Raw genomic sequence first — 25,786 nt, forward strand, 5'->3', positions numbered from 1 at the left:
ATTTTCCTCTGGAGAGTACGGATGAGTTTTGAAATATTTTATATTGAATTCTTGGCAAACCGCTTCAAAATCTTTTCCAATGAATTCTGTTCCATTATCTGTGAGAATTCCATGTGGAACCAATTTGACTAAATCAATTGCGTGACGAAATACTCTGGCAGTATTTTTCATTTCTTTTGTATCGAAAACATCTCAGCAAATAATGTATCTGCTTCTGTCATCAAGAAATGAAATTAAATATTGAAGGTTACCGTTATCGTCCTTCAGAAATTTCAAATCAGTATGCCACAATTGATTAACATATTGAGCAACGTATTCATGTGGATGTTCGTCGATTTTCTGATGCCTATGAAAATGTAAAACAAATGTTGTTGATTGAAAATTTTGAAAGCATCGTTGAATGTAAATCTTTCGACTTTTTCGAAATATGATTCTTTGATCCTTTTGTATCCAATGTCATATTGTGCTTTAATTTCCAAAATTTTGTATACATCTTCCTCAAAAATTTTTTTCTTTGGTCTTCCTCTTTCTTTTATTGGATAGCCGAGTAGAAAAAAAAAAAAAAAAAAAAAAAAAGGTAGTGGGGCTTCCAGGCACTTCGTGCCTTCTAGCCCTGAGGATGTTTTGTCAAGACTTCTTCTTCGTAAATGTTTTGTCAAGACTTCTTCATCGTAAATGTTTTGTCAAGACTTCTTCTTCGTAAATGTTTTGTCAAGACTTCTTCATCGTAAATGTTTTGTCAAGACTTCTTCATCGTAAATGTTTTGTCAAGACTTCTTCTTCGTAAATGTTTTGTCAAGACTTCTTCTTCGTAAATGTTTTGTCAAGACTTCTTCATCGTAAATGTTTTGTCAAGACTTCTTCGTAAATGTTTTGTCAAGACTTCTTCATCGTAAAATCAGACAAAAATAATGTTTATGTTAGAATGTTAGATCTAACATGTTTTCTAACATGTTTTCTAACATCGTAGAAAACTCATGATTTCTTCGTAAATGTTTTGTCAAGACTTCTTCTTCGTAAATGTTTTGTCAAGACTTCTTCGTAATGAGCGTAAATGACCCAAAAATAATGTTTATGTTAGAATGTTAGATCTAACACGTTTTCTAACATGTTTTCTAACATCGTAGAAAACTCATGATTTCATCGTAAATGTTTTGTCAAGACTTCTTCGTAAATGTTTTGTCAAGACTTCTTCATCGTAAATGTTTTGTCAAGACTTCTTCGTAAAATCAGACAAAAATAATGTTTATGTTAGAATGTTAGATCTAACACGTTTTCTAACATGTTTTCTAACCTCATGAATTTTCATGAACTTTCTTTACAAAGTCTTTACGATGAAGAACTTTACAAAGTCTCAACAAAACATTGACAAGAAAGTTCATGAGAAAGACTTTACAAAGTCTTTACGATGAAGAACTTTACGAAGAAATCTCAACAAAGTCTTTACGAAGAAATCTCAACAAAGTCTTTACGAAGAAGTCTTGACAAAACATTTACGATGAAATCATGAAAATTCATGAGGTTAGAAAACATGTTAGAAAACATGTTAGATCTAACATTCTAACATAAACATTATTTTTATTGAATTCCGTATGAAATTTCATGAGTTTTGTATGTTTTAGACCATGTTAGAAAACATGTTAGAAAACATGTTAGATCTAACATTCTAACATAAAATATATTTTTGGGTCATTTACGCTCATTACGATGAAGAAGTCTTAACAAAGTCTTTACGAAGAAGTCACAATAAAGTCTTTATGAAGAAGTCTTGACAAAACATTTATGAAGAAATCTCAACAAAGTCTTTACGAAGAAGTCACAACAAAACATCTGTCAAAAACCGTTTTTTACTTCACTTAAAATGCCACGTAAGCTACGTAAGAATATACGTAAGAGGAAGGGAGCATTGAAACATCCAATAGTAAAACTGACACCACAACAACAGTTGCAACAACAAATGATGAATGACCCCACTATGTTGCAACAAATGTCAAGCAACCCTATGCTTTTAAACCGAGTTATTGGTGCACAGAGTGGAGGTTTAAGAGCGGCACTTTTAGCGAAAATGGCAGGCTATGGTGGAGCTGCAGACGGAACAGCTTATAACCCTCAAAGTCAAATGAATTTGAGTTCACTCAAAAATCAAATAACAGATGTCAAAAAGTCAAACATAGACATACAGAAGCAAATAAGTGAAAACGAAAAGAAACTAGAATATGACAGACACACAAAGAAACTCAATGAGTTAAACGTAGAGAAAAAGAAGAAAGAAGAACAACTGAAAGAACTAAGTACAGAGGAATATGCGAAAAAAGTGTCAGAAAAAGCAGCAGAAGTAGCAAAAATGGAACAAGATGTCATAAATTTGAAAAACCATACTACTCAATATAAAGTACTGAAAGATGAAGAGATAAAACAAAAAGCCCTGAAGACATATATGGATAGCGATGAGTATAAAAAAGAAGTTGAAGCAAATGTAAAGGCAGAAAAACTTTTACAGTTGCAAAACCAAACCGTACAGTATGAAAACTTAGCACAAGAAAGTAAAAATAACGACGCAGCCATGCAAAAGGCAATGAAAAGCGCAGAATATATAAAAGCTAACAATGACTGGTTAGATGCCCAAGCCAACGCTAAAGCAGCCCAACTTATAGGGTCAATAAGGACAAAAATACAAGCGGATGAAGACAGTTCAAATGAAGCTTTAATGAATGCTGACTTTAAGAACGCCTTCGAAGCTCTTCATAGTAAGGTGAAACTAGTGAACGACTTCTCATCTGGAAAGAAACTGAAGTCTGAAGGTTTCGACAAAGAGTTAAGAGAAGTAGCACAAAATATGACGAAAATAACAGATGCAGCAACGAGACAGGCAGTTCAAAGTGCCTATGACGCCGTTAGAGCAACTGTTGTGGAAAGTCAAGAAAAAGAGTTACAACAGACCAAAACAGACCTAGTAAATGCTTTCTTAAAAACGAAAAGTCAGGTAGGACATTATGCTGCAGATGGAACATATGTGCCAGCTGGTGGAACTTATATACCACCAAACCCTCCAAGAGAAGCACCTGCACCAGGACTACCTAAAACATTTACATCGTCATATGGACATAGACACAGGCATGCACCAAAACCAACACAACAACCAACACAACAACCAGCACAACAACCAACACAACAACCAGCACAGCAACCAACAGTTCAAAATCCTGCACAGCAACAACCACAAACAGAACAAGGACATAAAAGAAGTAGAGAACAAGGAAACCAAGAATTCTTAAAAATGCTTAAAGAAGAGTGTGGTTTCCCAGATACTGTTGACTTTAGTGACAGATATAAAGAAGCTATTAGAAAGTTCAAGGATGGAAATACTGACCCGAACCTATTTAGCTTTATGGCTCAGCACCAAAACGGATATAATCTCAAACCTGGAAAATACAAGCTCGCTAAGGGATATGATTTAATAGCATATCATCCAAATGACATGGATGAATTTACTCCGAGATATTTGATGTCAGAGCTAAATGACAATTCAACTTTCGTCATGAAACGCGTAAAAAATAGAGACGGAACGAAAGAACAAAAGCTTATGAATGCGGATGACGTAGATAGGGAAATTGTTGAAAACGGTCTCGGAATATATGAAATGCCAGCAGATGAGGTACAAGAAACTCCACAGGAAGAAGTTCAGATACAACCAGACATGGAAGAAATGGTTCAGCAACAACAGCTAGAAGAGCCTGAAGGAAACGAACAAGTCCCTCCTTTGGAAACTAACCTCACAGAACTAGATGAAGATTTGGAACAGCCGAAAAATCTTGACCCTCAACAAGAGTATGCGGAGAATATGGAATATTTCCAAGAGTCTAAAAAAAATTCGGCTGACATAGTAGAAGAATATCGAAAATGTTTGCCGACATACAAAAGACTCCAACACCAGATGAAAATTTCAGCATAGAATGGAAGTACTGAAAGAAAATGTACACAAATACAACAACCCTTTTTACTTACGAGCATTTAACGTTCAATCTTCGGATGAACTCGGTGAAAATAAAAGGTTAAATTTCAAGAAAACATATAGAAATGAAACATTGTTTAAAGTTCATTCAGAACCTAACCAATATGGAAACAAACCTACTTTTGTTCTGCAGACGATGGAACTACAATGAGATGGGGTCATAAGCTAATCCGGATAGGTGTTCATAAACTTACAACCACAATTCCAAGAAGTTGTAGACGCAATGGAAGTCATGGTGAACCAGATATAGCTGGTATTTTAAGCGCGGCTTTAATGCCATTGAAAGATATGAAACATGCAGATATTTTGAACCAGTATGAAATGAACATGGCTGATGGAAATATAACACCTGACGTTCTAGAACATTTATCTCAAAGAACTACACAGAACCATAAAGATGGTATATTTGGTGAAGAGTTTAGAAAGAAAGTTAGGGAGGGAGAAGGAAGAACCTATTGTACATGACTTGCAAACGAAAGTTTACAAATGTCATAAAAACTTACTTTGCAGACAATGAACTGAGAAGGGATGAATATTTAAGAAAACTCAAATGGACAGTACCAAATGAAATGTTAGTATTGAAAAAAATGTTCCTTGACAAAATAAAACAACTACAGAAATAATGACGCAAGACTGAACTTTGGGTAAAAGCTTTCCCATTCACAAAAGATATAGTTGGTAACATGGAAAGAAAACCAGAATGGCTACAAAAACATATATTTGGAAACGAGCTTATTCCATATGGACAAGCTCTGTTTGAAGAGCTTGAACCGGAAAACTCAGGAAAGAGTCATGCAAACAATACGCGAAGACTCAAATACAAACTATGACAAAATCTTTCTAGGATATAGGTTACCTGAGATGGGCGACCAGAGCCAAAGGCAAAAAGGAATGGGAAATTTACAACATACTAGGTGAACATGAGGCAAAGATGCAACAATTGAAGCAGAGGGCAAGTTACCAAAAGCGACACCAAAGAAGAAGAGAAGAGTAGAACAAAGTGAAAGTAGTGAAGAAGTAACTTCATCTAGTGAAAGTAGTGGCAATGAAGGAAAAAGAAGAGTTAAAAACTCAGTCAGGAAGAAAGTAAAGCTTGGTCCACGTGGGTTCTATTATGACACATAAATCCAACTATTCTATATTTTTACACATATGAAATGTACGCCGCTCAGAATATAACGCCAACAGTTTTGGATGCCATGAACGGAAATGTTTCCGAATGGTATAACGAATGCGACAATGCCATTAGAAGGTCAGAAATAGTTCCTGGAACTTACGAATATACAACTGCTGTTTCTTATGGAAACGTAAGGTGAGTTTGGAGAAGGTTCTTCAAAACAGTAGATATTGCTTGCGACAGGTTTCATATAATTCTATTGACAACTCATTCTTATACGTGGAACAAGACATTGAAATAAAACCTTCTGCCAAGTTGTCTGACAAGAAAGGTTGCAATGGAATTTTCTATGTCGGATACCAATATGCTCCAGAAGTTTTCATGGGATATAAGATATATTCTAACTCTGACTTAGTTTTCAAACAGTAAACATGGGCAAACTATGAATGGTTCGCTTTGAGAAACTCAGTACAACCACAAGCTAGAGAAAAACAGACCAGTATGCAACTATTGAGAAAATAAGAACTTGACCCTAACGTTCCAGGAGTTTATGTTAACTTTCTGGTTCAGATGGAAATGCTGTCACTAAAGTAAAATTGAAACTTAGAGTTCCTTTGTCATCTTTCCTCATCTTCAGGTTTTTTAAGATACTTGCCAAACTGGGCAGGAAAAATTTCTATCGAACTTACTCCAAGCAAAAATAACTTAGTCATTGCACCAACACAAGACCATTCACTCTTACAGAAGTAGTGGGAACAATAAAATGTCATTCGCCGACTTTTGCAAAAACAAAGTTGACTTAGACTTTGGTTTCTCAAACCTCACACTGAAGTAAACTATTATTTCAATGCTGCTGGAGATGCTTGGGACCCAGTTAAGTTCACATGCGAAAAATTTGAATGCAAGAGAATAGAAAGCAGACTTGCAGTCTATATGTTGGACCCAGATATTTCAAATGCTTTAGCTGCCAAATATATTGCGTTCCACTTATGTTCCCTATACACCAAATATCTGTCAAAGACTTTGCAGGTGAAGTTGGAAACCAAAGTGCTGACCGGTGCAAGAACAGATATTGCCTTAACAACTGCAATGAAACATGCAGATACTATGTTTGTACTGTTCAGACGAACTATAATGACTATTCTTGTTTCTACAACCCCGGTATTAAATATCATATAAACATAGATGGCAAATATTATCCAAGAGAAGAATATTCTACAGTTGAGGATATGAGGTCATACAACTTGACATTAGATGCTATGAACTTTAACAACAACTTCACAACGACCATTAACCCTGAAATGCAAAGTCTATTATGCCATATGTGAAAGTATGGACTCATACAGGAGCTCAAAACACTCAATATACAAATGGAGACCGTTCAAACTTTTGGCTTGGCATTCCATTTGCTGACTCAGAAGACTTTATGGGTGGTATTTACTGTTGGTACAGTTCAAATACAATATACTGGTGACAGAGACGGTCCAGATGAATTGAAAGCAAAGAAGTTTACAAAACCAATAGCACTTTTCACGGAAGATGCTCTTTTGAAGATTCGTTCGATGAAACCTGCTGGGGCTCCTCAGATTGGCATAACGACAGCTTCCATCGAGCAGATTTTGGCAGCAGGTCAGTAAGTTGTTCTTGAACTGACTTCTCTCCGTCAAATATTGACAGTAGGCCAGTTTTGACATAAAATTGTATTATAACTTACCTTTAGAAATATCTGTAAGTTTTGAAGTTATATTTTTGTCTGCTTCAAGAACTTTCACCATTTCAGTTATACCAACTTTCTTTGCTTTATGAAAATATTTAGGTTCAGCAAAGACTGCTATTCTATAACATTTTCCATTGTTTGTGTAAAGAACTTTCTGTCAATGAACTTGTATTGTTTTGTGGTGTGTAAACTTTGTTCTGCTTCAATTCGAAGAGATACTCGAATACGTCCATCTTTTTATTCTAAGTAAAATGTCATTTCCGAAAAATAGAAGCGTAAGTGTTTCAAAAGGTTTAATGGCGGTGGCAGATGTGAAGTTAAATTCACCAACTCAAACAAACAGTCAAGTGTTGTTGTCAATGTCAAAGAAAGAGATGTTGAAGTGGGGAAACCATACGAAGACGAAGATGGTATAACAATAGTTCCTGTAAAAGAACCAACATACCCTGAAGTTAGCAGAGAGTTAAGTTCTGTTGCAGATATTCGAAACGACTACCAACAACTTAAAGACAAACTTAAAACTCAGGAGAAGATTTGTCAGGCTTTGGGTATAATGTTAAACTTGGTTGAGCACAACCCTGTAAAAGTGAACTCATATGTCATCGCACCTCATGAAATTTTGAAAGAACTATTGAAACTTTTGACAGAGGCAGACGATATAAACATCAAAGAAATAGAACCCGACGTTAGTTGCTGTGGTGTTTCATATAATGTCATTGACAAGATATACGTTATGAAAGGAGGTGAAACGTTGAACTTAAAGTATAGTTTCCCAGACGTCATAAAAATATTTGACGACCACAACATTTCATTAAAAATTTATTTGCTAAGTAAATGGCAGAAGACATAATGGTTTATACTATTACGACTAAAAACCCTGAGTCATATAATTCTATAACAACAAACTTACAAAGTCCCAAGGACGATATGTAAACTAACCTTAAACACAATGACGACTAAAGCCTGTTTTGCTCTTTTGACACCAGAAGACTTTATTGTTGTGAATGGTAAAAAAATACTCCTTTGAAGATACTTACTCAGAATACCACCAACAGGTTTTGTTGACTTATTTAATACTTTAAGGACGGATGTAACATGTGCTGCAACTAGAGCAGGTTTCATTATGTTTGGATGTCCGACTGAGTTTAGTATAAACGATATGAGCTATAAATACAAAACTTATATCTGGTTTTTACTACCAACAGTTTCCTATAACAGGAAAAGGTGCATACAAGGAATGTCTATTCCATTGACATTAGCACACCAATCTTATATATTGTTTCAAACTTAGGTTCAAAGTGTTATTCGAATGTCGACAGAAACTATTATGACCAAAAGATACTTATGCGTATAAACAATACTTTCTCTGCTGGTTTGCCTATTGTTCATTCGAATGCAGAATTTTCAACCTTAGTGAACTCAAAACACTTTGGCAAGTATAACGTTGACATTAGTTGACGCAAACTTTGTTCCTGTAAAAACTTTTATGTCCTATGTATTTGTCAATGACGGCAGAAAGTTTCGAATTGGAAGATGCAACTGGTGAAAGTATTGTATTACAAGAACAACTTCAACAACAAATAGCTCAAGAACAACAATGCAACAAATGGAACAAATGCAACAACAAAGTCAAGAATAAAAAAAATATTTTTTTTTATTTTTATAAAAATGTACAGAATAGATGTTTCAGATTTTTATGACTTCCAAGCATTCAGAAATATGTGTCCATTTCGAGACTATAACAAAGCAGTCGAGAATTTGAAACGTTTAGTCATTTATGTTGACTCTGCCCCAGAATGTTATGTTATGAAAGAATGGGATGTTGTCTTTAACAAACCAAGAGCAACCATAGTTTCAGAACAAGAATGTAGACAGAAATTAAGAAAATAAAAGTCGTACAAGTTGGCATGAAGATGTTAGATGCTTGGATATCTTATTGTCAAAGTTAGAAGATTTTTCAGTTCGTGTATAAAGTTCTATACACCATCTCCAAACTTCTATTCTATCTTCACTGGATATAAATACGAACAAGTAGAATGGAAAGAAAATGTTATAGAAGCTTGGTTAGACCATGTCAAAGAAATTATATGCAATGGAAACGAAAGAGTCTATGAGTATATCTTATGTTGGTTTGCAAACATCTTACAACATCCAAGTGCTAAGAATGAAACTGCTCTCATCATAATTGGAAAACAGGGAACAGGTAAGAACACTTTCTTACAGATATCTTATGCAAACGTTAGAAGGTTATTCGAACCCTAATAATGACAAACTTAGAAAAACATCTGCGGTAAATTTAACTCTTCAATTGAGAATATGAAACTTATAGTATGTAACGAACTTCAAAGTATAGATACAACAAAAGTTTTGAACTCGGATGCTTTGAAGAGTCTTATAACAGACAAAGTTGGAGTTGTTGAAAGAAAGTATAAAGACCAAAGAGTTTGTGAAAATGTTGCAAACTTCATTATGGTTTCAAACAATGCTGTTCCGATGAAGTTAGAAAGTTCTGACAGAAGATATGTAGTTGTCAGAACGTCAGAAGCTCATATGCAAGATACAGAATATTTTGACGACTTAGCAGAAACTTTGACACCTAACTTTTACAACCACTTGTTCTCATATTTCATGACATTAGATATTTCAAAGTTCAATCCAAGACAAATTCCATATACCGAAGAGAGACAAACATTGTTAGAAGCAAACAAGAGTGTATATGAACTGTTTATAGATGAGACTAACTTTGAGTGTTTAGATGAAAGGTCATTGTACGATGAATATAAACAATATTGTCAAGAGTATGGTTATATGGCAGCGTCTAAACGAACATTCTTGGCAAATGTCAAAAATCTTTTAGACATACAGAACGGCGTATATACAAAGAAAAATTTTTCTGAGTAAATTTTAAAAATATATATATTTTTATTTTATTTGAAATGTACGCTGAGTTTGTTGGAAAAGACCGTTGGGAAACTTGTTTGTTAGATGAGAAATATGAAATTCACTGTTGTGAGTCATTTGAAGTCAGAAACAAAAAGACAAAAAGAGTTTTAAGCGAATGTGAGCGAAATGACGGATATGCTATGATGAGTATGAGTGGAAAAAAATATTTTAAACATATTGTCATTGCAACTCATTTTATACCGAACTCTAACAATCTACCTTTTGTAGACCATATAAACCATATAAGAAATGACAATAGACTTGAAAATTTACGTTGGGTCACTTGTTCTGAAAACAATAAGAACAAAGGCAAATTTGGAGATATAGTATTCGAATTTGTCGACGAACTAGAAGATGAAGCAATTGAAATTACAGACTATGGCAAGCATACGTTTGAGTTTTACTACTATAGCGAAGAACAGGACTCTTTCTACTTTTATACCGGCGTAAAATATAGGAAATTACAAGTATATTTTACTAAGGCGGGCTATGCTCATGTAAACGCTAGAGATACAGATGGAAAATGCGTTCATATATATCTTAACAAATTCAAGAAGCTATATGGCATACCATTTTAAAACGTTTTTAAAAAAAAAAATATTTTTTTATCCGATAGAAAAGATGACGAAATATATTTCAGTCAACAAATATATGTCAGGACTTAAAGAAGAACTAGACCCATTCGCATATTTGAATGTTTACTTCTACAATTTTGAAAAGTCTACATTTGACAAAGTTTGGAACATCGAACCAGTTAAGTTTGCTATTGTGACTAAAAATGGTGCGAAATTTGAAGACTTAGACATAGAAGGTTTGTTAGCAGTCAAGAAAATTTTGACAGAAAGTTCTCAAAACTCGAAGAAGGCAAAGCATACAAACTTGTTATACCTTATGAACCAAAGAAAGCAGACGACTATGAATATTATGAGTCTAAGATAGTTGAAGTTCAAGGTAAATTGGGTAAAAAGATTTTAGAGTCTAAGCCAGTGTTTGCCCCTAAAGAGGAAGAGAACATTGACATTGACCCAGAAATGTTCTAAAAATAAAATTTTATTTTTACATGTCAAATTTCTTTTTCTCTGGAACTGGTTCAGGTTCTTTCTTCTCTTCTACTTTCTTTTCTTTCTTTTCTTTCTTTCTCTCTTCTTCTTCTTTTCTGGTGGAGTTATGTCAAATTTCTCAGAACCATATTTATGTAAAAGTTCTTTGTCCTTTAATAGCTCTTCTATTCTGTTTTCTATTTCATCTTCAAGAACAGCGCATGTGCCTTCTTTGCATTCTAAGAACTTTTGTTGGACTTCATCTTTCCAATCGGTGTCATCTCTGTCAACAAGTCTGTCATTGACAAATTTTAAGACTGCTCTTTGTAATGTTTTATGGTTCTTGTCATATTCCCAGAAACAGAACTTTAGAACAAATTCACCTTTCTTGTTTACACTATGTAAGATTTTATGGTCGACAGATGTTTTGCTGTCGAAAAGTTTGTCTCGAATATAGATAGCGAAATCGCTAGACATTTTCAAAAAGATAAAAATTTTAATTTTTCTAAAAATATGTTAGAAAAAAAGTTTGCTGACATTGACAAGAAATTTGAGAATGTTTTAAAAGAACAAGAGGAAGTTAGAAAATGCTCAGATAAAGCTATACATGACAAGTTCTTATTGCTCAGAATGGTATAACAGGTCTAATCGCACACCTGGGTCGGGTAAGACTTTCACTTATCTTAAAATGGCTGCACAACAACAAGAACTAGATGAGAAGAACCCATTCTATGAGTTAGTTGTTATTTGTAGTACTTCTGGTCAATTTGACCAAACCGTAAATTCGTTCAAAGATATTATAAAGAAGTCTAAGTTAGTATGTATAAAAGACTCTGAGTTGTTAGATTGGATAAAGAAGTACCAAAGAAGAGTTTTGAAGTACAATGCTATAAATGAGTATATAAATTCTAAGTTTAAAGACCCAAATGAGGAAATGCAGAGAATATTAGAGAAGAAACACTTCAGAAACAAACAGAAAGAGATTGAGTACCTTTCGAAGAAATTGCAATCTTACGATTGGAAGACTTACCCTCATAGATGTCTTCTTATCTTAGATGACTTTGCTTCTCATCCTTTGTTAAAGAACAGAGAACAAGATATGTGTCGAATTCTTAAGAAGCTCAGACACTTTAACATCTCAGTCGTAATATGTGTACAGACAGCAAAGAGTTTAAGTAAGGATGTTAAAAGAATACTTACTGACATTATACTTTTCCCCGGATTGTCCGAAGACGATTTCATGGAACTTATGAAAGAGTCCATGGCAGGTAAGTTTGACAGACATGAACTATGGGAGAAGTACAAAGTCATACAAGACCCTCATACTTCTTTCAGAATTCATATCTACGCGAACAAAGTTCAAATTGTAAAAAGTCAAGCGTAAAAATGTAAGTGTTTGAGTCTTAGTCTGTTGTGGTGCTGGGGCTGTCGGTTCTTCTGGCTTTGGAATGGACTCGGTTGGTGGTACGTCGGACATTCGTTTGTGTCCTGTCGGAAGGAAGGACTTTTCCTGTCGGATGGAAGAACTTTTTCTGTCGGAAGGAAAAACTTTTTCTGTCGGATGGAAGAACTTTTTCTGTCGGAAGGAAAAACTTTTTCTGAAGTTCGACCAAAAAGTTCTCAATTTTCGAAAATTTGAATGGTTTACGGACGAACAACAGGAAATTTTTTTCCAGTTGTCAGGAAATTTTTTTCCAGTTGTCGGGAAATTTTTTTCTTGTCGGAAGGAAGGACTTGGAATGTCGGAAGGAAGGACTCGGAATGCCAGAAGGATTTGACAAGACAATTTACCTTATAGAGCTACCTGAGCCATCTGAAGTCAAGCGTAAAAAATAAAGAGTTCATTTACTCTGCTTGTTTGAAGTTGTCAAAATACTCTGTTATTTTTTCCTTTAACAATGGCAAATCTTCTTTGAAGGTAAGTATTGTACAACCTTTAATATCATAGTGTGTTTGAGGTAACGTATCTTGAACTATCTGTTTAACATCTTCATTTGGTGTCATTGAAATCGGTAAGTTTTCGCGATAGAACCAATTTCTGTCAGATTTGTAAATCTTAGCAAGGTCGTAAAAGCTTTTGTTGTTTCTTCTGACTAAATGCAACATAACCATATCTCTGTCTTCTTCATTTTCCATCTCTTCAGTGTAAATCATATACTTATAGTTCTTTTCCTTTCCTTTTGGTACCGAACGTGGTATTCTTTTCTGTATGTTTTTGTCTTTTGCTTCAAGCTTGTTCTCTAGCTCTTCACGTTCTTGTCTATGAAGTTCGTCAAGAAGTCTGTAAATATACCAAGCGTAACGAGGTGAAGCCCACATTGCAACAGCATTTACAAGAAGTCTATGTACATACCAACCTCTCAAACCATTTGGCAAATTTTCACGATTTTCATAGAGTTTTGGCGACTGGGGTTTTTCTCCCACTCGCAATTTTTCACGATTTTCATAGAGTTTTGGCGACTGGGGTTTTTCTCCCACTCGCTGTTCTTCACGATTTTCAGAAAAAAGTCTGTCTCGCTGTGCTTCATTTAATAGTTCAATAGTGCTTTGGTTCCTAAACCAGTCTTTAGGAACCTTAGTATCTGGTGCAAAACATGCTGTCAAAATACTTTGCATTTGGTACATGTCATCTTTGACCGAACGAATGAGACGTAACTGTTTGTTAAACTGAACCCACTCGTATTCTTCATTTATGGCTTCATGACGATAGCAGTTGTTGTGTTCTCTGTTGTTGACATATCTGTCTTTACATACAAAATAAAAAAATAAAAAAAATAAAATTAGCGTTATTTTCTATCTTGTATAAAAGACCAAAAATAAACGCTTTACATGTATTTTTCAGCAACTTCGTCAAATAATTTATAGCTTTAGCTATCTCATCTACTTCAAACGTTTCTTTACCTTTTATGGGAGCACCATACATTTTCTCAAACTTTTCAAGCAGTTCTGTTTCAGCAGCTCTCATATCATTTACAAACACAACCTTAACTCTATTGACTGTACTGTCATATCTTTGAGTTATATTAAATGTTCTTCCTATCTTATATCTCTTTGTATTGAAGTCCTTTGGTTTCTGAACGATGTAAAGTAAGCCTTCACTGCAACGTTCCGTATCGAATGAACCATATGTTATGAAATTATATCCAACAACTGGGTCTAACCAGAACAAAACTACTGGTATAAGACTTTTGTCTATAAGATATGCTGTAGTTCCATAGAATCTTACCGATATCATAAGCTCAGGATTTCTTGTCAAAATTTTCTGAGTTGAAGCATTTCTAACCCAGTCGTGGGATGTTTTCTTTTCAGATAGTGTTAGAATGTCTGACAAAGAATATTTGTTGTATTTCTTTGAGTATCTTACGTTTAAATCACCAATTCTAACCACTTGGTGTTATTGTCTATCTTTTTTAACTGTTTCAAACTCAGTGTTTGTCATTTCCTGTTCTTTACATACAAATAAAAAAAAATATTTTAAAAAAACTAACTTTAATTTTATTTTGTATAAAAGATACAGTTATATCATGAAATTTGGTCATTTTTTTCGGCAAAAATATATTTTAGGTGGAACCAGGTCACTCGGTCACTCGGTCAACTAACATCTTTTTGAAAATGGTGACAACATGACATTTTGACAACAACACAGGAAATAAACTTCTTCGTAAAGACTTTGTCAAGACTTCTTCATCGTAATGAGCGTAAATGACCCAAAAATAATGTTTATGTTAGAATGTTAGATCTAACATGTTTTCTAACATGTTTTCTAACATGGTCTAAAACATACAAAACTCATGAAATTTCATACGGAATTCAGCAAAAATAATGTTTATGTTAGCATGTTAGATCTAACATGTTTTCTAACATGTTTTCTAACATGGTCTAAAACATACAAAACTCATGAAATTTCATACGGAATTCAGCAAAAAATAATGTTTATGTTAGAATGTTAGATCTAACATGTTTTCTAACATGTTTTTCTAACATAACTATTTACAAGCGTTTTACATGGTATATGTTGCGATGGTTCATGACTCTAAACAATTTCGTAGCTTCTATTTCTTCTGTCAGTATGTCAAAAGTTTTAACGATTACCGAAAGTTTCTTTATACTTCTTCTTGACGTCAGATAGAAGGAAATCGTTAGCGGTTGGATAGTTTTTGTTCAGAAATTCTAACATGTCCATTTTATCTTCTGCTGGCTTTTCTGCTTCTTTCTTTAAATCTGCATAGTCGTTTCGCATACGTTCTATCTCTTTGACGGAGTAGTTATATTTCCTCATTGCTGCTTTACATTTAGAACATTGCGGGTTCATTTTAGCATTGTACATTGAAATTTGACCTGCAAGTACAACTAAGGCGTCAATGGTTTTCTTTAACTCAAAAGTTGCTGGTTTTATTTGTTCGTTCCATACTTTACCTCTTCTATCTTTATCTCTTATTTCCCAAACACATTTTGCAACTAACGAAACAAAGTTGTCGTAGGTCTTAAATTCTTCGGATTTGTAAAGGTCAGAGATGTTCTTATATACCATGTCGCAATCTTTGTCCATAACCTTATGGTTGCAATGAAAACCAAGGAATTCATAATTTACCTTTCGTATGAACTTCTTTATTTCTACTGAGTCAGTTGCTTTGACTTCTATTTCGTCAAATTCGGGAATGGTTAGTTTTTGTTGTTGGATTTCAGGTAGTTTAGGTAAATGGTCAATAATGTCCTGCATGTCGTAAAGATATTCTTCATTTGTTTCATCTTTCGCACTACAGTCTAAATCTCCTTGGAGAAGTTCTTGCTTTATCTTCTGGATTGTTGTTTCGAAAGTATATGAAGAAGGAATGAAGTTTTTCATCTCTACTAACATAGATGTTGGATTCATAACTAGCGAGTTTGGTGAAGTTGTTGCTAACATGTTCTTACAATAAAAATAAAAAATATTTTTTTAAAAATACTAAAATATATTTTTTCTATTTCGGGAAAATTCATGAGTTTTGGTTGAAAAATACGGTGGAGCCAAAAGTGGCTCGACCTCAAAACAAGCATTTTGTGAAGAATATAGCAACCGGAAGAAAACCGGCGGTTGGTTTTTATACAAAATTCAAGAGTTTTAGACCATGTTAGAAAACGTGTTAGAAAACATGTTAGATCTAACATTCTAACATAAACATTATTTTTGGTGTAAATTTCATGAAAATTCAAGAGTTTTAGACCATGTTAGAAAACATGTTAGAAAACATGTTAGATCTAACATTCTAACATAAACATTATTTTTGTCGAAAAAAAATGGTTCAGTTACTCACAATATTTTTGTACAAAACGACCCCAAACTTTTAACTTCTTTTCTGCAGCTTCTAATGTTATCTTAGCGAGTTCATATTCTCTAAATTCTCTCTTTAAATCTTCTTGTTCCCATTGGTCTAGTTCGTATGGAGAATCTCTATAACCAGAACATATCTCACGTTCATGTTCTATTTGTTTTTCATGCATTTTTCTAACTTCTTGTTCGAACAAAGGTTTTGCATTCTCTACTGTATCTTCAAGTTCTTCTTCATCTAATTTCTCATGAACTTTCTTGTCTATGGATCCAGAATTTTTCCAACTGCTATACATATTTTGGAGAAGCCCACATTGCTATATAGTTTACGAGTCTTGGGTCTACATACGTTCCTCTAACCTGTTTGATTTCATCCGGAATTCCTGCATGAACTTTGTATAAAAAGCAACCGCCGGAATTCCGGCGGTTGGTATATTCTTCACAAAATGCCGTATAATACTCTTCCCAGGACTTATTTTCCAACAACTTTCTAAAGTCTTTCCTAAACTGCTGACACATATTTGTTACATTTATATAACCATCCTTGTCTCTACGTAAGACTTCAATACCGTTGTAAGTGCCTTTTGTGAATGTTTCGCCATTAGATTTGTTCGTGAACGTTTTTGCTTCGACTGTCATACTGTTCTTACAATAAAAATAAAAAAATATTTTTTGGTGGGACGTCGGACATTCGTTTGTGGCTTAACCGTCGGACATCCGTTTGTGGCTTAACCTCAAAACAAGCATTTTGTGAAGAATATACCAACCGCCGGAATTCCGCGGGTTGCTTTTTTTATACAAAATTCAAGAGTTTTGCGTGTTTTCTACGATGTTGTCAAAATGTCGTGTTGTCACACTTTTTAAGAGAAGTTCATTTGACCGAGGCACATAGGCACATAGGCACACCTAAAAAAACATCTAACCAAAACTCATTTTTCAATACTTTTTCAGCACTTTTCCGTAGTTGTATATGAAAGACAATTCGAGATAAAAGTCATAGTACAGTGGAATAATATGCTGCACACCGTTTGTTGTGAACCAAACTTGAAAGTCAGAGAAACTGTTACTAGGTGGTTCGTAGAATTTAGAAGCAAAGTCATAAAAGTCCTTACCGATACAAAGAAAACTGTTGTTGCTTGAACTGAAACTTGCATGACACATAACATTTTGAGGGTCAAACACGTTTCTATAAACTGTCAAATCTGTTGGTGGGCGTATAAATTTAAACGGACCGTCAGGTGGTAATGGTTCGTTCTGGTTTAGTAACCGAAGAAATTGTGCCCAAGAACGTTTGTCTACTTCCCAAAATAAAAACTGTGTACTTCTTCGAGGGTTATTTTCAATCCTTTGAAATGAAACTGTGGAGTTCATCTTGTCATATTCTAGCTTCAGATAGTATGTTCCATTTAGTAAAGAGTCGTATTTTTCTTGCAATTCCCAGTAGTATTTGTTTATTTGAGTTTGAAAGTCATTTAGAGTCTTCTCAAGGTTTTCGTCTGAACGAATTGTAAAGATTCTCATTTCATCAAATTTGTCTATTAGACCATCAGAAGCTATATACTGACCATGAAAATATACTGCGAACATAAACGCGTTAGTTCTATTTGAAAACAAAACTCTTCTAAATCCTATTGCCTTTGCATCTGAAGGACTTTGAAGCCAACGAATTGGAAAGTCAAACCTGTAAGCTCCGGATGAAATTTCTTCATCTGATATAGTCCTACCGGCATTTGTGAAGATATAGTCTAACGGTTTTGTATCTGCTACTTTTGTTCTTTGTTTTTCAACCTGAAACATTTAATATATGTAAAAATATACTGTTTTAAAAAATGTTTTAAAATGGTATGCCATTTCATATTTCTCATCTAACAAACATGTTGTCTGACTGCTTGAGGGTTATGTTGGTACCATTCGAACTTCACGCTTACAATTCCTTCAATTGCATTCAAAATGTCTGAGTCGGAGTCAACCATTTGTTCTCTCTTTGTAGTCTTGAAAGCGTCAAGAAGCATTGCAGCTGTTGTGACATTGCCATGTGCATAGTAAATGTGACCATCCAAATCTGTTATTGTCAATCTGAGATTGTGTCCTTTCTTATTTCCGTCTTGTATGGCAGCAAGTACACCCATGAAGCCTTCTTTGTTCTTTCCTTCGTCAAAATTTACTGTAAAGGTTCGCCCAGATGTAATTTTACTTCTAACTTCACGATACTTCTCATATGCATATCTTGTTCTTTCCATGGGAGCATGTGTGTCTTCACCTTTTCCTTTTTTCCTTCTCAAAGGATGCAATTGTTCGTCATGTTTCCAGTAGAATCTGGCAAAGCCGTCGTGTCCTTCAACTTGCGGTTCACTAACATTGAAAGGCAAGTTCATAAGACGTTCTTCTTCTAACCTCTCTAGTCTGTTTGGATAATTGGCGCGCGCTGTTTCCAAGTCCATCTCGTAGGTCAGACCAGCCAGTTTGTCATAGACTTTTATGGGTCTTCCCTTCCTATATTTAAACTTCTTTGAAACTCTCCAACCATATCTTTCTAACTCTGCTTTTATTCTAGCAGACCTTCTATCCATTCTATACGGGGGCATTTTTATAAAAATAAAAAAATATTTTTTTCTTTACTTAACATAACCACCAGCTACCATAAGTCTTTGACGCCAACCCATACCAGCTAATGAAGGTTGAGTTGGTTTAGTTTCCAAACTAAACTTTGGTTTTGGTTTATCTTCAGTTTTTGGTTTTTCTTCTTCTATCGGCTTTTCGTCACTTTTCGGTTCCTCTGACTTTACCTCACTTGCAGGTATGGTTGTGTTGTCAACATCTTCATAAATATCATATGCCATTTGTTTTTGTTTTCCTTTCAACTTTTTGTGTTTGTTGTAAAGTTTAGAATATTTCGACTCTAAGTCAATGAGATGTTCTATAATGAACTGTTGGTCGGTGAAGAATACCTTCCCATCTGTTGTCTCGAAAATTCCTTCCGACTTCAATATTTTATTTGTGAGAGTCTGTTTCTTTTTTGAGATACTTGCCGTTCCATTTCTATGAAAAGTGACTTTGTAGTTAGGGTTTGTATTTCCAGACCTGGCACTTTCTATTATTGAATTTTTCTCTTCATCTGTAAGTTCTTTGACAGGTTTTGACAATGGTTCTGAACTTTTTGTTTGTGGTGTCAAATCTACCGTTTCAACTTCTTCGGTCATTTCATCTCAGTAAAAAATTTTAGTTTGTTTTGTTTTCAACTGGTTGTTTAGGTTTTTAAGTCGGTCTAAAACTTCCTGAGGTATAGGAAGAACTTGACAAACACGTTGTGTAACTGCTGGAAGCCGACAAATCCATCTTGAACCCATTTGTCTCAATGCTGTATTGTTCATTTCATCTCAGTAAAAAACTTTACATTCCCCAAGTTTGAGGCGGTTGCGGTTGGTTGTTGTTTACCCACTGTTGTGCATGGTTATATCCTCTGTTAAAGAATCTTTCACCTTGGTCCATATAGTGTCCTGCTTGGTTATAGTAGTCATTTGCTTTGTTATAGTAGTTTCCTGCTTCTCTTTCCTACATTGTCCATCCATCTTGAACTTTTCCTCTTGTTTCAGGATTTGGAATAAGATTTTGTTGCATCTCGTGCTACATCCCAACCTTTCTGTACAGTTTGTATAATAGGTTGTGCTTTCTCTTTAAGTATACCTAATGTACTCAAAATCTTCCTTCCAACTCCAAATACACCTCTGGCTATTGTTCCCACTGCGGGTAAAAATCTGGATGCAACTCCTGCTAATGCGCCAAATAAACCCATTTCTTATGGGTTAAAAAAATGACGAATTCAAACAAGGACCCGTATGTTTCTAAGGCAACAAAGAAAGCATCATATAAAAATCTTTAGTTCAACCCAAATGCTTGGTTTATGGATATCTTGGAAAACATTCCGAGGTATAGAGAAGATGGACCACCATACTGGCTAATATTTGTCGGTCAAAACACAAGATACTGTGAAGCCATACCATTACAGTCCAAAAATATTTTAGATATCTTAGCAGCTTTGACAATATTTGTTGACAAATACCATCCAACAAAACTGACATCTGACTGTGAAAGTTCTTTCAAATCAGACGATATTTAAAACATCTGCGTTCAAAAATGTAAACCAATATTTCATTGTCGACCAAACCATTCTGCTCTTGGTGTCATTGACAGTTGTATAAAAATCTTAAGAGACTTAAACCAACCACAAGGTGGGAGGTAGATGAAATGTCATATGATACGACAAATATAGACACTTCTCCATGGCAAAGATGAGACAAGTTTTAAATATTACAATAGCCGTAAACAAAAGGTTTGGGAAACCACTCCCCCGAAGAAATGAAAAACAACCTGACTTAGAAAAGACTATATATTTAATAATTTAGTCAAAAGAGACAAACAAGAAAGAATGCCAGGCTTCAAACTTAAGAAAGGCGACAAAGTAAAAATAGAAATACTAAACGCGACCCATATGAAAATACTATTGACTATGACAACAATGGGAACTCGACAGGTACTCACATTCGTGTTCGTAAAAATAGAAGAAAGTATACAAGAGAATATTATGAAGTTTTAGGCAAACATGGCAAAATGTACACACTGCAAGCAGAAGATAAAACTACTATTGTCAGACCTCGTTTCACAACTTGTCAAAGTTCAAGGTGGTATACTTTCAAAGACAGTTCCTAACAAATATAAGACAACTCCTGACGAATATGCTAAAGAAGTTGAAAATGACGACTAAGCAATTCTATACCATGCGTAAACTGTCATGTAAGGTGGCATGTAGTCTTTACTTTGTCCCGTTGTTTGTGTATATCCTGAAACGAAATGTGTATGGTTTCCTTCTCCCTGAGTGTCACTCCAGTAACAATTTATAGCAAACTTAACGTCGTCCTTTAACATCATATCCTTTACCTTTTGTCATTCCTGACCAATCCCAATATCTATGCCTATGCCAACCTGCTTGAGATGTACTTAAATCTATGTAGTGACTGTGTGCAGGTAAATTTTCACCTGAAATCGTTTTACTTCCTCCTGTTTCCTTTGAAGAGTTGCACAATACAAAAACCTGTCAACTATTTGTTCCCATGCACCAACACCAAACATTACTTGAGGACCTCTTGCTTCCATAGATGTATAAATAGAACCTACTGGGTTCATTAAATCAAACATATGAGACATTATAGGATTGTCTCTTTTGAACTTAAAATATAGTGCAACTATTTCAGGTTTCTTCTGGTTTAAGTCAGAATATTTTTTTATAATATAATCTTATGTTTTCAGGGTAGGTAAAGTCTTGACTATAATATTTGTTTCTGTCATCTTCATAAATAGTATACTATTCTCGTTTTTTCTATTGCATTATATCTTTTATATCTATAATAATCTAAATATAATGTTAGCTTTTTGTTCATCTACATGTGGTGTTCTGACGTCATCTCCATAGTCATAATAATATGGTGCTGGAGCTGGGTCAGGCAATGTCATATCTGTCATTTCATAAACTCTTAAATATTTCTTTTGTTCGTCTCCATATAAGTTTAAGTAGCAGTTGTTGTCTAATGGAACTTTAACTTGTGTACCATCGTTCTTTTTTAGCTTACATACATTTCATTGTTATTTTTCGGAATGAGTTTATACCGTGTACCATTTTCTAAGGACTGTACCAACTGCCATCTAAAATATTTGTTTTCTTCATTGACAGAAAAGTCACCAACAATAGTTTCAATATTTTGTTCCTAGCAAACTTTGATATATTCATTGACATATGTTTTTATCTGCTTTATTTCAAGGCTAACGTTTAAGTCTGTTATTTCAGAAGATGTATGTGTATGTCCAACGTCACTTTTCCTGTTTAAGGTTTCTTGTAAGTTTGTAATATTGCAATGGTATGTGTATGTCAACGGTACTTTTCCTGTTTAAGGTTTCTTGTAAGTTTGCAATATTTGCAATGGTAATGTGTATGAGTCTTTTTAGAATATTCGTTTTCAGCTCTTGTCACTTCACTTGACATTTTATTGTCAACATATGTTTTTGTCTGCTAGTTCAGGATGAGTATGTTCTTTTGTTGCATAAGCATTGTTAGCTCTTTCTTCTTCTTTTGCTATTGCATCGTCTACATATTCTTTGTCAGCTTTGTTGCAACATCTGCTTTCAAAAGAAGTTCATTTATAGGTTTCTCGTTTAAAGTTCCTTTTGTTGATTTATACAGACAGTATGGTTCTTATTGTCTTGAAACAGAAACTCATCTGTCATTGGGTTTAAGGTCAGTTTAAGTTTCCTTCTTTCAATGACTCAGATATCTTAGAATAGTTTGAAAAGTTTGTTGTGTTCTTATTTAGAGCTTGCATAATGAGTTGTCGGTTGTGTTTATTTCTCTCATAGACGCTGTTTCATTTGACATTTTTATTCTAGATAAATATGCTTCCAATAGAAAAAGAAAATTCAAGAGTTGCTACAACTAAAACCATAGATGAACTTTTTACTAATGTCGGTCAAAAGTTTGAGACAGAGACCGTAAAGCAATGAAGGCTATCGTTTTGACTACCCATTAAGATGGTTAAGAGACCCATCTGTCACAAAAGCTATTGGCTTTCGTAGAATGAAGTTTGTGTCTGTAAGAAGATAAAAGTTTTCCATTTATTGTAGGTTTCATATAGATTATATATCTGAAGGGAAAACGAAAAATGTGGGAAGAATTGAGCTAATACAAGTTGACCTTTCATCTTCTCTACAGACTGCGTTAAAAAATATAGAAGATAAAATAAATTCATGTTATGCAAAATATGCTGATGAATATGCAAATACCGAGAGCACCTTTATGTGAGAATTGTATATGACAAACAAAATTCACAAGTGTCATTTCAAATCTACGAAGACAATCCAAAGAAAGACGAACAAATATATACAGAATTCACTGCAATGTCATGGTATTATTTGCAAAGAATGTTAAATCAGAAAGTCGAACTTCCTTAGCAAATATTTACAGTCGATATGCAAGAGATGAACCATATTTATTTAAAGATGTTTCGACCCAGCTGCTATTATTGTTCAATGCTTCATTTTCTGGCGCCCAAAACTCTTTCTTATGCTTGGCAAATGACTTTTACGAAAAACCTACAAAGTTATACGAACCACCAAGTGGAATATTTCAGACTTTCAAGTATGGTTTACTACAGATGGAAGAAAAAGAATAATCCATTATACCATGCGTTTTACTTAGAACTTAGTTTCATATACAACTACTATCGAACGGTCAAAATATAATTTTTTTAATACGGTTGAGGTGTTGGATTTGGTTTGCCAACTAGACTGTGGTGCAGGTTCAGGCTGTTGTATAACAGGAGCTTGTTCTTCTGGTTCAGGGTCTTTAGTATAAACCAACAAACTGACCTACTCTTTTTAAACCATATTTTTGACTCCGTTCCAAATTCCCTTCCTAACGGTTTTTATTCCATTCCATATACCTCTTCCAACATTTCGAAAGAAGTTTCCTATCTTACTGAAGAAACCCATTTTACTATATGTAAAATCTAATGTCCGCCTAGTCTCTTACGTTTCCTGTTGAGTTCCATAGCATTCTTTAACTGGAGCTCATACATTCTGTTTCTCCTCTGGTAGAAAACATATTCTGGGTCACTCCTGTGTTCGCGTCATCTGCATAAAGTTGTTTATATCCCACTTCAGGGTTTGTATAAAACTCTTTCCATCTCATATTTGCATACCATGGTGGCAAACCTAACGCAGGTCATTTGACATGGCAAGTTTGCATTTGTACATCTGTTGCACTTGACCATAGTTTGCCATTGCAGTTTGTATTCTAACTTCATTTGGAATATTCTCTGGTTTGGTTGTCCAGTTGCTGTGCATTCGCTAAGTTCTGTGCGTCCATTTAATATTAGATAAAAATATCTCTTACGAGTACATATGCTGAACATTTGCAGGCATTGGTTCATCTTCATATTCTCTATATCTTCTGCCACGTCAAATAAATAAATGACACAATGAAAAAACCTAAAACAAGTAGTCCTATTTCAAACCACATTTACTTACTAATAAAATTTCTTTGTTATGACACTTTCTCCGGTTTATAGACCTCTCTCATATTCTATCTTGTCATATATATAACTCATAGTCATGTATGTCCTCTAACCATCTCATAACGGTTTCCAAACCACTTTTATCGGATGTAAAGTAAAAGCATGGATGGTTATGTAAAACGTCTAAAGTTTCTAAAGAGTCTCTTCAAAGTCCAGTCTACTTGGTATTGAAAATCCCATGTGTTATAGAACGGGCGGGTCCACTATAAAGAAAACATTTCCTTGTCTTATATTTTCATACAAATCTGTCCAATGACATCTCACAAACTCTATACCCTCAATATATTTTTCTATGTCCTCTTTGAAAACATTTGTATAGTTAAGATATAAAAACTTTTGACATAAGTGTTTCAATGTCATGAACTCTTATAGAACCACTATAATATAGTCTAGCAGATATACTATCCCAGTCAATATATTCTGCTTTTTTCAAAACCTCTCTCACAATATTTTTCTTATCTAATGGTATACGTTCTCTTACCTATAGGTATCTTTTCTTTTAACTCTTTCAATATATTGTTTGTGTCTGGAATATGTTTGAGACGGTTCATATAGTTGTCGAAGTCATTGCATATAATCTTTGAGTCTGGGAATATTATATGACATAGATGGGATATATAGAAACTTCCACCGAACAAATCTACAAATGTTAGACCATTCGGTAGTTTCTTAAGTTCTCTCAATATAATATCTTTACATCTACTCTTATTTCCAAAGAACGGTAACGGAGGTTTTGTAAAATTCATTTATATATAATAATAAAAATGTTTTTTCCTGAAAAGTGACAGAAAAGTGACAAAACATTTACGATGAAGAAGTTTCGACAAAACATTTACGAAGAAGTCTTGACAAATTCAAGAGGTGAGAAAACAGGTGAGAAAACGGGTGACATCTCACCTCTTCACCTAAATTATATTTTTGGGTCATTTACGCTCATTACGAAGAAGTCTTGACAAAACCTTTACGAAGAAGTCTTGACAAAACATTTACGTTCATGTTTGACAAAACATATACGATGAAATTCATGAGTTTTCTACGATGTTAGAAAACATGTTAGAAAAGGTGTTAGATCTAACATTCTAACATAAACATTATTTTTGGGTCATTTACGCTCATTACGAAGAAGTCTTGACAAAAAAGTCAACGGCTGGTCGGCTGGGGTTCGGTCCTCCTCTTGGGTCTTGGGAAAAATTTCTTATGGGCTAGAGGGCGCAACGCGCCTGGAAGCCCTCCGAATAAAAACTTCATTTATACTAAACATCTTCAGGGCTAGAAGGCACGAAGTGCCTGGAAGCCCCACTACCTTTTTTTTTTTTTTTTTTTTTTAGTAGTACGAAAATTTTTTTCAAACGTTCTTTTCCTATTGAAAGTGTTTTTGCCGTATCTTCGAGAGTTACATTTGGATTATTAATGTATTCTTGATATTTTTCATCAATTACGTTGAGAACCTGATCGGTGGGAACGGTTGGGAGTTGAAAAGTTTTAAGATCTTCTGGGTTTTCGAGACGAACCAAGATGTCTTCCATTTT

General features: G+C 34.4%; 7 protein-coding genes and 4 pseudogenes across 11 annotated transcripts, besides 1 other annotated feature; 3 read left to right on the forward strand and 8 right to left on the reverse strand.

Moving 5' to 3' along the window:
- Positions 1-1,861: 1,861 nt before the first annotated feature.
- On the forward strand, positions 1,862-2,499 carry TVAGG3_0569860 (protein of unknown function, DUF4106 family; the record flags this gene model as incomplete). The annotated part of the gene is made up of 1 exon (XM_051238747.1): positions 1,862-2,499. A coding segment is annotated over one exon (638 nt), but the record flags the coding sequence as incomplete, so codon positions are not given.
- A 64-nt stretch (positions 2,500-2,563) lies between these two features.
- TVAGG3_0569870 (protein of unknown function, DUF4106 family) lies at positions 2,564-3,858 on the forward strand (the record flags this gene model as incomplete). Its single annotated transcript, XM_051238748.1, has 1 exon — positions 2,564-3,858. A coding segment is annotated over one exon (1,295 nt), but the record flags the coding sequence as incomplete, so codon positions are not given.
- Positions 3,859-4,103: 245 nt separating this feature from the next.
- Positions 4,104-22,132: a mobile genetic element.
- Positions 8,515-9,461, forward strand: TVAGG3_0569890 (annotated as a pseudogene). Its single transcript has one exon. A coding segment is annotated over exon 1 (947 nt).
- TVAGG3_0569900 lies at positions 10,846-11,306 on the reverse strand (annotated as a pseudogene). Its single transcript has one exon. A coding segment is annotated over exon 1 (461 nt).
- Positions 12,675-12,983, reverse strand: TVAGG3_0569910 (uncharacterized protein; the record flags this gene model as incomplete). The annotated part of the gene is made up of 1 exon (XM_051238749.1): positions 12,675-12,983. The coding sequence occupies one exon, from the start codon at positions 12,981-12,983 to the stop codon at positions 12,675-12,677; it is 309 nt and encodes a 102-aa protein (XP_051096573.1).
- On the reverse strand, positions 13,655-14,268 carry TVAGG3_0569920 (annotated as a pseudogene). Its single transcript has one exon. A coding segment is annotated over exon 1 (614 nt).
- Positions 14,820-15,735, reverse strand: TVAGG3_0569930 (annotated as a pseudogene). The gene has a single exon. A coding segment is annotated over exon 1 (916 nt).
- On the reverse strand, positions 16,116-16,310 carry TVAGG3_0569940 (uncharacterized protein; the record flags this gene model as incomplete). Its single annotated transcript, XM_051238750.1, has 1 exon — positions 16,116-16,310. The coding sequence occupies one exon, from the start codon at positions 16,308-16,310 to the stop codon at positions 16,116-16,118; it is 195 nt and encodes a 64-aa protein (XP_051096574.1).
- On the reverse strand, positions 17,074-17,934 carry TVAGG3_0569950 (uncharacterized protein; the record flags this gene model as incomplete). The annotated part of the gene is made up of 1 exon (XM_051238751.1): positions 17,074-17,934. The coding sequence occupies one exon, from the start codon at positions 17,932-17,934 to the stop codon at positions 17,074-17,076; it is 861 nt and encodes a 286-aa protein (XP_051096575.1).
- Positions 18,003-18,707, reverse strand: TVAGG3_0569960 (uncharacterized protein; the record flags this gene model as incomplete). The annotated part of the gene is made up of 1 exon (XM_051238752.1): positions 18,003-18,707. One exon carries the CDS (start codon positions 18,705-18,707, stop codon positions 18,003-18,005), a length of 705 nt encoding a protein of 234 aa, XP_051096576.1.
- On the reverse strand, positions 18,753-19,337 carry TVAGG3_0569970 (phage tail repeat-like family; the record flags this gene model as incomplete). The annotated part of the gene is made up of 1 exon (XM_051238753.1): positions 18,753-19,337. One exon carries the CDS (start codon positions 19,335-19,337, stop codon positions 18,753-18,755), a length of 585 nt encoding a protein of 194 aa, XP_051096577.1.
- Positions 22,133-25,786: the final 3,654 nt, after the last annotated feature.

This window comes from Trichomonas vaginalis, chromosome II (genome assembly GCF_026262505.1).
Source record: "Trichomonas vaginalis G3 chromosome II, whole genome shotgun sequence".
Classification (NCBI taxonomy): Eukaryota; Parabasalia; order Trichomonadida; family Trichomonadidae; genus Trichomonas; species Trichomonas vaginalis.